This window comes from Amblyomma mixtum, chromosome 1 (assembly GCF_055824585.1).
Source record: "Amblyomma mixtum isolate Tamu chromosome 1, ASM5582458v1, whole genome shotgun sequence".
Taxonomy (NCBI): Eukaryota; Metazoa; Arthropoda; class Arachnida; order Ixodida; family Ixodidae; genus Amblyomma; species Amblyomma mixtum.
The window spans coordinates 277,297,149-277,313,142 of NC_143012.1; the positions used below are offsets into that span (position 1 = coordinate 277,297,149).

Here is a 15,994-nt window from a genome sequence, read left to right on the forward strand (position 1 = left end):
TCTGACTGATCGTAGACTCTGAAAGGTTAACGCTGTGAGGAACTAATTAAGAACTGTTACGGCAAACGCAGGCAAGCAGTCGAAAAACAATTACGCACAAGTCCATCAATGCAAAACATGACTGTCTGATTTAAGCCACATCAACGCTTTTCATCGCGCGCTATTCTAGGAATTATGGTCTAAGTCCTTCTGTATAGCATAAAGTTGTCAGCAGTCATCACATTTGACGAGATTTGCCTTACCGTGCTTCCCTCAGCTTCTGTTACATATTGCGTGATATCGGCAATGCGTGATACCTAACTTAGATGTGCAATTCCTAGGAGTTATACTGCACAAAGAAATCACGACCAGCGCTGTCGTCAGGAACCAGTTAGGAGCTACTCATTCTTCTACGCAGTAAGCGTTGAATAACGGTATACCAAACGAATGCTGTACAGTTTTTACTCGTTCTCTCGTTTCTACTCACTGAATTCAGCCATCTGTATTTATAGACCCAGTCCACGACACTATGGGTCAAGATGGAAGACACTCTCCTACCACTGCAACGTCACTCAATCAAAGATTCGTGCTCACCGGGAAAGTCACAGTGGTGGATCCTGCGCTTCTCGAGCTCCGGGTTGTTTCGCTTGTTGTACCGGTGGCCGGTGGGCTGCGAGGCTGAGGACGACGCGGCCGGCGGGGCTGGCTGCGGAGGGCACTCGGCCGGGTAGGGCGGCGGAGGCGTCCTTCTCGACGGGCACAGGGGGCCGCCGTCGGTGGCCGGGCTGCCGGGCTCCGAGCTGGGTGGCGTGGGAGGCATGTACACGCGGCCCATGCTGAACTGCGGTCCTCCCATCACGGTGGTGAACTTGAAGTTCGCCGGAGACGCCGCAGCCCCTTGTGGCGAGTAGCCATCGCTTCCAGGGTAGCAGGACCCCTCGAGCTCCTGCTTGACGCCGGGCCCCGCTCCGTACTGGCAGGGCGCCAGGACCGAAACTTCGCTCTTCACCGGCACCATGTCCACTTGTCCCGAATGAGAAGGCGGCGGTGGGCCAGTCGAACTGTCCGGGTCCCGGACGTTGATGCTGGCCGTGATGCCCGCCCAGATGCCGCTGAAGGAGCTCCCTTCTCCAGGCGGCGCGGCCGTCTGTGGTTGTTGGTGGTGGAGGTGCTGGTGATGTGGCTGAGGAGGATTCGGCTTGGCGAACACGCTGTCCTCTGGCTTGGAGGAGGCCGGGTGGTACAGGCGGTAGTCTGTCCGCAGGTGCGACGATGGAGGGTACGGGTGGGGGCGGCCCAGGTAGGCCGGAGAGGTGGCGTACGCGGCGTAGGCCATGCCGTCGGAGGGGTCGCCCTGGTGGTCCTCGAAGAACTCGTCCACTTGCGATGCACTCTCGCGCCGCGCCTTCTGCTGGGCGCTCGTCTCGGACAGCCGCAGCGGTGACCACTCGCTGTTGCGCTCTAGGTACGCGTCCAGGTCGTGCTTGGCCGAACCCTGCAAGCGCACAGGAAGGAAGCGTCGCTTGCATGTAGCAATTGCGTGCACTGGTCGACCTCGTTATGCCATTGCAACGGGTAAAAAGACGTTGCTCAAACGCAAGCTGCGATGCCTTTTTGCACAATGAAATTAGTAGCAATACTAGTTAACGTCGGCTAGGTGCCTGATCTGCACCAAAACATTTCCCTTAAAGGTGCAGTAAAAAGGAATCTGAACTCGTCTTTTTGCCGCGGGAACTCAATCTACACGTTCCAAGCATTCTTAGAAACTTCTATTTATTGCCCTGTGTGGAAGATTTCCCTTATTAAATCGGATTAACGTCCGGCTCCCGCCACCTTTTTTTTTTTTAATTCTCCCCGTACGGTGGGCGGAGTCGACCAACGCGCGGAGTGCCTTTCAGCCAGCTCCGTGGGGGCTTTGCTTTCGCTTTATTTTGTTTTTTAGGTTTCCGTGAATAAATGGTTTCATTCGCAGGATAATATAGCCGCAAAATATGCCCGCAGAAATAAAAATTCGCGCGGACTATTTGCTACTATGAATTACTACGTATTACTCCGCCAATGGCAGAGCGGCAAGCCTTCACGGAGCTGGCTGAAAGGCACTCCACGCGTTGGTCGACTCCGCCCACCGTACGGGGAGAATTAAAAAAAAAGGCGGGAGCCGGACGTTAATCCGATTTAATTAGGGAAATCGGCCACACAGGGCAATAAATCGACGTTTCTAAGAATGCTCGGGAAGTATAGATTGAGTTCCCGAGGCAAAAAGATAAGTTCAGATTCCTGTTCACTGCACCTTTAGCATCGGTTAATTTAGCTAGGCGATAGCACTATTAACTGGGCAAAGTTTCAAGTAGGGGTCTCTGACAGCATACAGAGTCAACTTCTACGATACACACCATCACTGCTCGTTCTTTGTTCACACGGTCTTCTCATATAGCCGTTTAAATGCACTGCTTCCTATCTCTTTTCCGTGTGTAAATAAAGGCACGAATAGAAGGTGAGCGAAATGTTTCAACATAGCAATGGCGCTAATTTTTAATCATTGTCTAAGTTGCGCTCGAAGCTTTCCCCTTTGCACGCTTTAAAACACTCCGGACATGTGCATCATTTCAGACAATACAGTCTGTATTCCTACTCGGAACGCACTGAGCGCCAGTTGGCGATGAGGTGTAATTCAAGAGCCACTTAAGCCTCGCGCAAGGAGCGGGCAGGAGCTACAACTTCCTCCTTCTATCTGTGACTCACAAAGGCGCGATAAACGAGCCGCCTCGCCGAGTGACAAGAGCGCTTTTATACATTCACCTCAGATGTGCACTTCTGACTCACAAGGACTGAGTCAAATTACACCTGGCTCACTGCCTGCCCGAACATACCGACATGCCCGCGAGGACCGGAAAAAGAGAGGGTTGACCACACCGCAATGCCCCGACGCTCGCATGCCAAACAAACGTCGTTGCAGTTCAGTCGCGTGGGCGGCACGCTTGTTGAACAGCGCCGTCGATGGGGACACGACCTCGAAGCGCCACTCGTGTAAGCACTCCGCTCGCAGAAGGGGGAAGCCAGGATGACCTGTGCCGCATGGAACGCGCTTCCACGAACTGACGACACGCGTGGGTTCTCGGGCCCATCTGCCGTTTCCTGCAACGGACGATGCGTGGACGACGACCACAAGAAGGCCTCGCCGGCCAAACAAGAACGCCTGCACCCATCTCCACGCTAACGCGAAAGTCTGTGAGCTGTGTTATGGGCGTTTTCGCATCCTGCCTTACTTCCTGACTCAGGCCTCTCATATTATGATAGCTTCTGTTTATTTTTCTTTATTAGCAGAGTAGCATAGTAGCAGTTGTAGCGGTATATTGTTGTAAAAAATAGAAAAAAGCAAGAAAAATGTTGCCAGCCGCTGCTATTTGATATCTTAAGCAGTCCAGCCGCGGCCGGAGGAAATAAAGGGAGAGGATAGCAAGAAGTACAAAGGGGAGCAACAGCGAGAAAGGAGAGGGGAGGGGTTCATATACTATTTGCGACATTCACAAAAATATAGAGAGGTGAACAAGTTCGCGCACCTTGAACGGGAGTGCCCAGGCATCGCCCGAATTATAACTGCGCGCGAGCGACCACTGCACATACTTACAACATAGAAACAAAAGAAGACGCATTCGCGACCGAGGTGTCACTGTACGCTAGTGTCAACAGCAGTTCAACGTCTAGCTGGTGCTCTTGTGTGAAAAGGTCCTTTTCGCGACTCATTCATTATTTGTGTTTTGTAGCCATTGATTGCTCTTGCCTTGAGCACCAGAGCTTCAGTGCTTGAGTACTGCTTCAGTGGCTCTCAGTCATGACGTCACATGCTGCAACTATCAGTGGTGGAAGGGAGAATAGTGAATCCGGAAAATGTTTACAAAATGCGGCCCCTGGTTTCCACGGTGCGTAGACTAAAACGATGTACTATTCGCAATGACGTTCAAGTGGCTGATGACGGTGCAGCTGTTTAATTCACAGTGTCTTACTTTGCGAGGACGTACGCTTGCGATTTACGTCCTTTCCATGAACGAGTTACTTTCCACACGTTGTGTAAAGTGGTGTAAAAACGCAAGCTCTCGAATTAAGTACTACACAGGCACCCAGGGGTTGTGTAGTGACTTCACATGCGATCGCCTTGGGCTAGTGTTGTTATGGGTTTATAATTACGATCAGCTGACCGCGAGTTCATAACTGACAGTTGAAATGACCTCCTCGTGGATGCCGCTGACACTGAAAGGTGCTACTTGATAAATAGATTTAAAGTCTATGCAATCGTTCGTCCAGACTCACTGCTTGTCACGAAGAAGAGATTTGCTCAACATATCTCTTTTTTGTTGTTGTTGCTAGCAGTTTTGAAGTGACTACACCCGATGAGCAAAAAGAAAAAGGAAGAGCAACATTTATAAACCAGTAGTTGTACAGACTAAGGCGGAGTATGTTTAGCTGCATCTGTGCATCTATGTCTCTACATGTGTCGAGCTACACAATGCTGAGATCTTGCAATTATTAAGGCCAACTGTGGTTGCTCCCGTCCTTGCCATTTAATTTCCACATTAGGAGGTTAGCAATTAAGATGCGTCTTGTCTGCAACCCGTCAACCGGTCTCAGATCCAGCACCTTTTATTCGCTTGAATCGTTCCATCAAGAGAACGTTCGTATGCATTTCTGCTGCTGTAATGACGCACTTGTAACAAAAGCGGAGAGCGGAAAACCAAACCCCGACAGCGGAAGCCGAACTATTGAAGAGCGCACCATCTGCTGCCCCAACGCATGAGTAAGAAGGCACAGTTCAGGTTTACACGCTGCATGGTTGGAATATAAAATGACCCAGCATTAGTCGCCGCTGCAGATTGTGTAGTGCGGGCTACGCTACGAATATATAGTGCCCTTGGCCTTGCCCGCCTACGCTACGTGAATCAGGAGCTGCCATTGAAGGCGAACGGGACTCCGCCAATGATCGAGTCACTCTGCCCACGCCGAGGCTCTGTTGCCATGTAGAAATGATAGCGATCTCATTTTGTAACTATCTCTGCCCCGTAACTATAACTTTGACCTTCACGAACTGTGAAAACTGAGTCAAAGTACGCAAAAAAAAAAATCGCCAGTGGTGAAAACGGCTCCGACTCGGCGTAAATAACGGCGCCGGTTATCAGATTTACGCGCGTACGATATCTGTCGCCTAGGCTACCTTGCGACACAAGAACGGTCCGCGTATATCGTTTGCTCACGCGATCGTGCCTGCTTGCCTACTACACGACGAGGTGTCCGCTTTCTCATAGCTGCGCCCTGCATTCCTTCTCTGCCGTTGTTTTACCCTTGGCGTCGGCTCAGCGAAGTAGGAAACATGAGCCGAGATAGAAAGAGAGTTCATGCACGTAGAAAGATACATGACAGAGCATTAGCCTGTGCTGCAAAGGGGCTCTTCCTTCCTGGAAAAAAAAACGACGCGTTTAAAAGAAAGACGAGAGAAAAAGAAGTACAAGGAGCGGAAAAGGAAGCCATTAATACACGTAATGGGAAACAAGTTCCCGAATGCTTCCAAAACAAGTTCCAACAGTGCCGAGCCGGAATCTTTCTTTTTCGTTCCATCGCTTACAACGGCTCGCAATCCGTTTGCAGCATTCACCACGCACCGACCGTCTCGCCAGGCTAGCATAAGGCTGTGCCTGTACAAGATGTTCTTCGCCACAGCCGTTCCCCCCTCCTCCCGCAAGTCAGGCCGAAGCACCGGAAACGCGCCATCGCTTAGGCGGCTCGCGCTATCCCAGAAGCCACGGCGCGCAGTGCACCCCAGCCCGCGCTGTGCGCACGCCTGACACGGCGTGTTGAAAGTCCTGATCGAGCAGGCGACACGTCTTCGAAAAGCAATTCTTCCTCACCCCCTCTCTTCATTTTTGCCTTCACTCCCGTCTTCCGACGCTTCTTTTTCGCTTATCTCCTTCTTTTGTATCGCTTGCTGTTTCGGCGCGTTCCCACAGCGTTCCCTGAATGCAGAGCAGCTCTGGAGCAGCACTTCGCATTCGAGGCACGCAGCCAGCGCTACATGGGGCCGTCGCCGTTCCAGCGCTTATGTGCCCCCGTAGAGGATGCGCGAGAGACAAGCCGCGTGGCGGCGCAGCCGAGCTGGCGGCTGACCCGTTCGTCTCATTCTGGCTGACAGCGAGAACATAACATACGCGTTTTCCTTTCCAACTTTTGTTCTTTTTTCTGCTACACTTTACCTTTTAAGCCGATTCCCCCCCCCTCTCTCTCTCCTCATTATTATTCTCAGGGTTCTAAGCGGTTTATTCTCTTTTCTACCCGCTTCTCTCAAGGCCACGGCCCCGCGGCTTACGCAGAAGCGATGCTGGAAGGAAAGGGAACTGCCTCCTGCTGAGCGAATCTCTGAAATGCCCGAGACGAGAGACGACAGATACTGCTTTTCCTTTTATTTTCTGTTTTAATACCTTATTGGCCTCACTGTAATATTATCGGCGTCGTTGTACAACGCAGGAGGAGATATTCGCGCTCCAAAATGCGCGTCTTCTGTGTTCTCAGCAAAACAAAGAGACGCGCGAAAGAAAACTATCAAGTCCCGTGCATGCTATAGCGATTGTTACAGAACCAGTTTTAGAGCAGTCGTTATCTTCTCTGGCTAAAAGCCAAGCGCACGAACAAAACAAAGAAAGAACGGAGTGTGGCAGCTCCCTGGGATATGCCTGTGGGCAGCAGGAAGCGTTCGAGCCACTAGATAAAAGATAAACGTATCAACAAGTCGACTTCGAATTTACCGCGGACAGTTTGCAAGTGTTGACTAAAACACAGTGTCGCTCATTACCTAGACGACATTTACAGGTCACGAGTGGTGAATTTTAGGCTGGAGGTGCAGGCATAACGTTTGAGCACAAACTATGGAAGAGGAAGAAAGAAGCGCCCCTGTTTCCGTGGTGGCCCGGCAGAATTCTACACTTTACACGAGACTTCATACGCCCAAACGTAGGCCCAAACGCGTTCGTGGGTGCAATCCGTCCCTCCACAATCACATCACTGATGCGTCAGTCGTTCTCAACGGAGCCAGGCCTGCCTGCCGGGGCATCTTTCCCCTTCCGGAGGCAGCCTCCCTCCAGCGCGCAGCATGTCCGAAAGGGTGCTCGCGCCGGAGGAGCCAATGGAGATTGCTCCGCAACGAAACCAGCGCGAACTTTTTAGTTCGCCTTGGAGAGAGATTTCGGGTCGGCGTCGAACAAAGGGAAACGCTGCCCAGCGGACAGCTGCTGGTGTGGCGGCAGCCTAGAACCGAAAACGAGGTGGGGGGAGGCACAGAGGGGGTTGCAACCGCTGTCCCTTCAAGGCCGCGGCGGGTACAAAGGGATCCCCGCTCGCAGGACCTCACTGGGCACCGTGCGGGCAGCAGCAGCCCTTTCAGGCTCGCTGACCTTGTGCTGCTCGCGGGGAAAGCAACGGAGGGCGAAAGCAAAGACGACCGGAAAGCGACAATGGATCTCCCAGTCCGTTCTGCTCGAACGAAACCCAGGACTGCCGCTGCGCGGAAGAACGGAAAAGGGTCACTGTGTTTGTGGGTCTGCCGGCCGGGCCGCGGAAAGATGAATCTACAGATGCTTTTCCAGGAAGCCCTGCGGTTCTTTACGGTACGGGAGAACTTCACTCACGCGAGGGGCGAAGCAGAGCAACGGGGTCGTAGTAAAAGAAGGGGCCCGTAAACGAGCCGCGTTCTACACTTCTTTTCGCTGTCTCTCTCTCTCCTCGCGTGTGAATGGCAGCGAGAGTATTTGGCGAGGCCGCCTGCAGCGGGTGAGGGGCAAACTCTGCTTCGGACAACGCCGGTCCCGTATGCCACCAGCCTCCTCCAAGTTTGCGGCCCCCGCCTCCCACTACGCACGTTCGGTCAACAAGGCCTGGAAGGCCAGCTCGCGTTACCCGCCGGGGGCCGGCACAACACCCGTTCGCTCTGGAAAACTTTCCTGCGCACGACGCTACAGCCTCCCTATTTTGTATGTTTTTGTGGTGATTTGTGTACACGCACGTGGCTGCGTGCGTAGTACGTGCCGGCGGGAAATCGCAGCCCGCTGCGGAAATGCCAGCAACAAGGAAGTGTGTGCGCTGCTGTGGTGGTGTGGTGCAGGCGAGAGAGAGAGAGATAGAAAGCCACGTCCCCGCTGTGGTGGCACTTCGTCATTCTGACGCTTTCACTCCGGGAGGGGGGGGGACACGCCAGTGGTGGACCCGCCGGTCCTCGCAGCCAGCGACGGTGGCGACGCCATTCCGGTCTTCTCGGACCGTTCTTCCTTCCTGCACGCAGCATGCGCCCCAGCGAGGATTTTATCGCTTTACGCGCCTCACCCTGTATTTCTTCTCCCTGCTGTAGCCCGGAGGCCCCCTTCATTCACGAGCTTCAGCCGGAAGCGCCGGCATAGTCGTCGTGGTTCCGTTTCCCCCTTTGGGCTCGCCTCGCCTCTTCTTCTTGCTTCCTTCTTTCTTCGACTTGCATAACGACGTTCTTCACTCTTTCACGTCGTCGACGAGGAAGCTACGCGTCGCTTCTCTCTCGGAATCGAAGCTCGCGCGACGCTGCCCCCGCCAGCAGCGGACGGGTGACGTCAGCGCGTCGTTCCATATGGCGGGCCGTCCGTCCGTCCTGCATATGGTCGCTTCGCTTGCTGCCGACGTCTCGAGGCGGTGGCAATCATCGCTGCTGCAAGGACACCAACGCGCGCGCACTCAAGATGGTGGTTGTGCGCTCGGGCGGAAACTTCGCAGCGGGAACCATGATCATCGCTTCCGTCTGCCGACATGCGCCAAGGATTAGACAGAACGACGGCGATGACGACGGCGTGGTACAGTGACAACGGAAGAAACTAACTGCTGCCTCCCTTCTCGGTTTCCACTTGAAGCGCAAAAATGAAAACAAACCCCGCTTCCTAACGACGGACCTTGCTCGTTCCGTTTCTGAAGAAATGACGACGACGCACTTGTTTGCATGCAGTCTGTCAAATATTGATAACATGTGTATCGGATGGTCGGTACAGCCACCGGGCCAGCTTTGATGACATTTGTGTGCGTTCTATAGTGGCCGAGTGACCGCGTAAACAAGGTCTTCGCGACCGCCCTCTCCGGCTGCGCTCACGCGATATTGATATCCGCAACCACATGGAGGCAGGAAGCCTTATCATCGAGCGAAGATAACGACTCCGACCCAGGCAGCACGTGGTATTTGTTTGCGACACAAGCGTAGCGTCGAGGTGAACAAACTGGACGAGGAATAAATGCGCGACAGAGAAAAGGAGAGAGAGAGAGCGATTTCCCTCGGAAGGAGCAATGAGGATATCGTCCTCGCAGAACGGGCTTTCCCAAGTTCGGAGGGAGGAGCTCCACGCGGGACAGCGTAGATGCGAATTTGAATCGGCGTGAACAATGACGGAACGGAACCCGAGACTCACAGCTGTGTCCTCTCGTATGTCAGAGCATTCTGCACGGAGGCTGCGGAAAGGGAACCAGGCCGAGGAACGAAACCGGGCTCCCCCGTGGTGGCCGCGGCGGCGGCGTCTTCGCTGGAAAGACGAAACCGCGAGAAATGTGACGCACGTGTTTCTCGGAGCCATGGAGAGCTGCTCGTATCCGAAGAGGATGCGTTCAGCCGGTGCCGCGCGGTTGCGACCATGGGAAACACGGATCTCGCTGCCGCGACGCGGGAAGCCGCGGAGACGCACGCCATCCCGGACAATGTTCGCTTCTATTCCCAGACTAGCTCATGCACTCAAGTGTCACCGCTGTTTAATTTTTTTTTTATTTCGTTCTCCGTATGGATGGGTAAGCTGCGACAGTGATGACACACGGACTCCGATATCGCGCGATAGTGAGTCACCGCCGATCTCGGGATAAGAGTGTCGTTTCCTGTCACACCGGAGTAAGGCTGAGAAATGACAGTTCGATGTCCGCAGTGTTCTACTTGAAGTCGTCATAACGGACGACGATAAAGTGTAACGTATACTCGCGGATAGCTTGCTGTGGCTAGGCAGTGAATTAAAGCTACGATCGCGCTCCGGTAGCTGCGTCTGGCTCGTGCATGCATGCGAAAAAGCGCACTTGTGGAATTCAGCGGCTTGGGCTCGTAGCTTCGATGGCATAGCCACAGGAAGCTGTCCCCGAGTGCAGATATGAAATCAAATTGAAACCAAGATGGCGCGCGCACACGGGACAATGAACATGACATAGCTAAAGAGACAGGAATCCGTGTGAACTCCGCGATGGTTTTGAGTGGGCCCTGGAGAGTTGAGAGGGGGAGTCTGAAAAACTTCCTAATATTATATTTTTACTCCCTCTCCACGATCGATTGACGGCAAACCGAAGCATGCAAGGAACTGAAGGTAGAAATGCCCCGTGAAGTACTCTGTTGGATAAACTGACGCAGCTGGTGGTCGCTCAGCTCATCAAACTCGCGGAGCGAACAATAAAAACGAGGCGAGTACTACAACACTTACGAGTGACGCGGCGCACCCCTAACCAGTGTGGCACGCAGATTCGCTGCCCGCGTGCCATCAGTGTATCCTGCCCAACAAACCCTGCATAGTGCCGTAAAAGCTCTACAGATGGCGTCCCCAAATCAGGCAGGCTAATACTGTCGAAGTAGCGTCACGTATGCGACTGTTTCTCGATCGTGCAGTCGTCGTTCGTGCTCTTTTCAGTGAAGACACAAGGCGTTCGTCAATGACAAGCAACCGTAACTGCTCAAATCGACCCCATAATTATCCCGACAGCAGCTCTATTGCCTTCACAGCTCTAGTACGGGGTGATGGTTAAAGCCAGGCCCATCGCCATCGCTACTGAAATTATTAATGCTTTCTTTTGTCGTCGCTTGAGGTCACTGTGAAACCTGGGCACCTGTCATTTTCTGTTTGTTACTTCTCCGGTATTCTGCGTGTCTCCCAACGCAACCACTCCGTTGTGTCACGCTGATGAACATGGGGCCTAGCCGGCACAGACCTCGTATAGGCTCCGCGCCCGCCCTCCGTCTCCTCTTGCTTCGCTGTCCACATCACAAGCAGTCGCGACCGTCCGCGTGGCCGTGACAAAAGGGGACTCCTGAAGGGGGATCTGGCTCCTGACCTCGGAGGTCAACTCGGGACTCTGACCCCGAGGTGCGGGGGAGGCGGTGGGACGTGTCAGGTGCGCGTGCGGGTCGCGCGCTGCCTGCCATCTGACGCCGGGCGGAGAAGAAAAAAAGCACCGCCATGCATTTCCTTCTTTAAATTTCCTTTTGTTCATTCTCTTTGCTTTGTTTGTCGGCCCTCTCCGGGGGAAGGAGGGCGAACCCGCGTGGACGAGGTGCGCACGGCGCGATATCAAACGGGGTTCTCCAGACATGTTGTTCTCCTCCACGGGGTCACGAGGTCCCCCTTTTCTCCGCGGACAGAGCCCCAATGCATGCTGGGAGCAGCCACGATGCCGCCTTGATGCGCAATTTTTAGTTTTCTTTTTACTCCGAACCCCCTCCGTTTACTTTTTTTCCCCTGCTCCTAGCAGATACCGATGACATATTGCAGGTAGATTGATAGAGAGAAAGAGAGATGAAAATGTACAGGAATAAAGAGACCAACGCCGTGTGGTCTGTGACCCCTGTGGTTGCCGTATGTTGGGCCAGCGTTCTTCGGCGAGTTCATCGAAGCACATGGAGCGCCTCACACACCAGGAGAGAGAAAGGGGGATGCAATGATGAAGAAAAAAAAGCATGCGGTATAAAACGGGAGGAGCGCATGCTGAATGGAAAGTAAGAAGGAGAACGCAAACCGAGGCTGGGAAGGGGGGGGGGGATGCCTGGGGTGAGGGTCGAGGGGATAAGAAAAAATTACGACACAGGTTTAAAGGGCACGAAGCAGTGAAGGTAGCATACGAAGAAGGAGAACAAGCCAGCAAAGGCAAGCTCCGAGGGGGACAGAAAAGAAAAAAAAAAAAGGGCCCTCAAATAACGAAAACCGCAGGCGAACCGAGCTCCGCCGATCGCTCGCGGAGAGGGGCGCATAGAAGGGAAGAAAAAGTGGTCGCCGTTTCTTTTTTATGAATGAGCAGGGAACGTAAGCAAGGGAAGGGGCGCGGAGAAAAAAGCGCTAGGCCGTAAACAAACTGGCTGCGCGGCGGTGAAGGCTGCACTCGCAAGGAGGCTAGAGGTTTTTCTTTCGCCGCGGTGCGAATGTCCTTCTGCGCGTTTCTGTCGTTCGTCGCCGCGGAGGCTCTTCCACGAACTAAACGGGAGTCGATCTGTGCGGCCTCCATTCGCTTCTCGCCCGGCGGCCATTCCGCCCTGAATGGGTCGCGAAGAAAGTATGGCTAAGTTCGATTTGCTGTGATTCTTTTCTGTCTGCCTCCTCCATTTCGCTGGGATGCCGAAGAAAAGAGTGGGGAGGGGGAAGAGAACGGGGCTTCGCAGCTGCTCTTGGTCGCCGACCTGACCCGTGCACCGAGTTACGCAACATGGGTAAAAGCACTTTGTGTTCGCTCCGCATGAGAGTTCGACGAATTTTGATACCTTGCCGCATCGTCGTTTGTTGAGGTGGCGGGCATTTCTCCTCCGGAATGTATTCCTCCGTCGTTCCGCACTCGTGGGCAGGGGCGGACGAGAAGTGATGTTGCATAACGGAGTTTTGAATCGATATTCTGTGGCGCACTTTCACCCGCGCTGCTATTGCTGAGCTACCATGGGGAAAGCACGTTGGGCGTGCTGAACGGTCGGGACAGGCTGAGTCGTGCGAGACGATCACCATCGATACTATAGCTGGCTGTTTTTTGTAACTACCAAGCATGTTGCCTTCTTTTGCTTGAATTTTCAGGTGCAGAGAAAAAATCATCACAGACCAAGTGCCCCACTTACAATTTTCGCCTCCTACACTGTATCGAACCAGGGCCTTTGGCGTTTTAAAGTGGAGACGCTACCACTCCGCCACGAAGGCTCAGGACGTACTGAACGCCTAATAGAAAGGATGTTCAAATAAAAGTGTAACACCACCACCACCTGCACTGTATAGCACCTAGACAATGCACTGCACAGCCTCTTTCATGCTATTACGCGTGACGCGCGTTATATATCTGAAGAACTACACGCATATATAATAGTTTCAGTTTCTACGATGTATAGGCTTTACAGGTTATCGCGTTAGACAGCATGTCTAGCATCTGTGAAAATGTCTAATCTGTTCTTTCACTGCAAATGGTGACAAAAAAAAATATTGCGTACGAAATGATAGTACAGGGCGGCCGATTTTTCGTTGTTAAATAGGCAACTCGATGGTGTACACTAAGACACCACGCAAATTGTCTCCGTCACAGCGCCCTCGACGGTTGTCGGCAAATCCACTCACCCGATATCTGCTCTGCCAGGCAGGATCTCTGTGCCTGGTAGGTGGCCAAGAGAAGTTGTTGGGAGCCGGACGAAGGTTGTCCTGCGTAAAATAAGGGCAACGGAAAATGTCTCAAATGTCAGCTGCACAATTTAACAACTCTCGAGCACTACCAGAGCTCGGTTGTAGCAACGGATCACGCAGGATTTCAATCGAACATCAAGTCCGGCGTTAGTGGACAGCCGAAAAGTAGCGGTTTATTATAGAACGATGAACTGAGTAACCCGATATTCTTAAGACCATCACAGGAACCTAATTACGTAAAAGTTTCATAAACAAACAAGTGAGGGCAGATAGCACAGACGCAGCGGTTTCACAACACCGCCTGCATGCCACGCACAGCCAAAAGCAAACGCAGATGATGAGCCCCTTCCACCCGGATTTAGAAGATTTCTAGTTTCAAACTGCGTTTGCGTCCCATGGAGCGACACTGCGTACGCCATTCGTTCTTCACAGCTGAGGTCACCTACGGAATATATTTTTCAACAAACAACAAACAGGACGGCTTTTTGCGGTGGAGTTCTAAGGCACCAGTTCAAAGTGGAGGAGGTGCCGTGCTTACGGGGGTACACCGTGTAGATTCTACGCTCCATAGACGCTCTATAGTCCCAGTATGTAAGTGTGCAAGCGACGTCCATGCACTAGCATAGCTAAGCCGCAGGGGCCCTTTTGTGTCCGTACGCATTCATAAACAGATGAACAGTGGCGTACAAAAATGTCACTGGCCGTAAGGGAGACTCCAACGGCGGAAAGTGCATTGTTCGGACCCTGTATTTACACGATACGCCAGTTTCTCACTGATGAATCAAATGCACCCCACCAAACCAGTCCTTCACGTCAGTTAAAGGCATTGGGTTTGGTACAGAGCGCTGGGAAAAACACCAAGTACACCTTAGGCCATCACGTCTGCAGTGCCATCGTTAGTACCATCGCCTTCACGTTAGTGCCATCAGTCATCACGTTAGTGCCATCGCCTTCTTCGGCGGATTAGTGCTTCACATGCCACCTTTCCGCAAAGCGACGCTTTCGTCGTGGCAGCAGTTTCTCCCCGTCAGTAAGCGCCAAAATAACAAGAAGAAAGTAAGCATTGGAGTTCTCCGGCTCGGTTTCTCCTGGCGTGATGCCTTCCTGTCTCGGGGGAAAAAAAGGCCGGAGCAATGCTCTCCGACCTTACTTTCACCTTCCACCACTTCGCACGGTGCCCGAGTTCTAGTCTTCGTCTTCTTCTAGGACGACGTGGGCAAAGCACCATTGGTGCGTGCGAACTACCCCCTCCTCCTCCCCCCTTACCCTCTCCTTAGCCCGTAGACAACCACCGGCACCCTCCGGTTCCGACCTGCACGACTGCCGCTTCTCTCTTCACTTCCATGTTCGCCGCTGCAGCGCGGTGTTTGCTCCGCTCCGGGTTCTCTTCCTTCCGTCGGTGCGTTTCATCCCAGCCGTAAAACCCGCAGAAAAAGGACGGATAATAAAACCGCGGAGAGCGGTAAGCCGTCCCAAGAAAAAGAAAAAAGGAAAGCAATCAACAGCAGCACCAGCAGCGAGTTGAGCCGCGTCAAGGGAAATAAGCGAAGAAAGAAAACAGAAACCCCGCGGAATGGCTCAACAGCCGAGCGTGCGGCGGCGGGGGGCATTGTTCTTGGCGCAAACAGGGGCTCTGCCGCCACACCGGAACGGCTTCTGCGTGCGAGAGCACGTACAAACGCACGCACAGCTCGTATGCGCCGCGGCGTCGGGATTTAAATTTATGCACGGTCACTATCTCTCTCTCTCCCCCCCTCTTTTTATCCTTCTTTCACGCTTTCTCCTCCGCCGTCTCAGCATCCCCCCTTTCGTAAGCTCCCGACGAAGATGGCTCAGGTAGTTGCAGCGGAGGCAACAGGTCTTTCCTCTCTCTCTTCCCTAGCGTGCCTCTTTCCCCCGTCCTCCTCTCCCACTCACGTTTAATGCCCTCTCCCTCTCCTGCCAACCCTCGGCTCACTACCAGAGCCGGGCTTCGGCAGCGTGAGAATCGGCGAACCGTTGCTCGAACTCCCCGATGCAACGGTCTCGCCCGCCGGTCGTCTTATGTAGTGATGCAGCTTCTTGGCTCGTATGGAGCGCCCCGGAAATTGACAATATCTGGCCGCACATGCCGCAGTCAGGAGCCTCAGAACCATCTTGAGAGGAGGCGGCCCCTTTGTTGGACATCATTCGTGCTTTGGTTCATTTACTTGATTTTTTTTTTTACTTTTCTTTTGGTCTCCGAGGTGAAAGCACGGATAGCTTTGTGCAGCCTCATTCAGCTTTATTTTTGTGCACACAGCGCACTTTTTTTTTTTCTTTGCCGTAAGGGAAAACAGACAGTGGGAAGTGTCCGCAGTCTGTGTTGTGTTCCCATCTGGTTGGCACACAGAGGCAAAAAGTGAAAGTACGCATTTCTTGAGGGTGGCTCGAAGAATACGGCACAACCCAAGGCGAGGTCAAGCCCGTGTGCTCGTTTTAGGTTGCGCCATTTTTCTGAAGTGATGTCACACCAACTCTCCAAACTGCCGGATTAGTCAACATTTCTAGCAAGGTGACTGCTGTACGCAAAAATGCTCATCGCTTGGCTTTCCGTTTCTTAGGTT

At 53.1% G+C, this 15,994-nt stretch overlaps 1 protein-coding gene across 2 annotated transcripts in view; it reads right to left on the minus strand.

The window, feature by feature from the left end:
• The window catches only part of LOC149371807 (uncharacterized), a 92,773-nt gene that overhangs the window by 9,496 nt on the left and 67,283 nt on the right, over positions 1-15,994 (minus strand). For both annotated transcript variants that reach the window (XM_089566093.1, XM_089566092.1), the window contains exons 2-3: positions 13,347-13,427; positions 574-1,474 (exon numbers count right to left, since the gene is read on the minus strand). In XM_089566093.1, the coding sequence (XP_089422219.1) occupies positions 574-1,474; positions 13,347-13,427 (982 nt within the window). The remainder of the gene's footprint in view (positions 1-573; positions 1,475-13,346; positions 13,428-15,994) is intronic.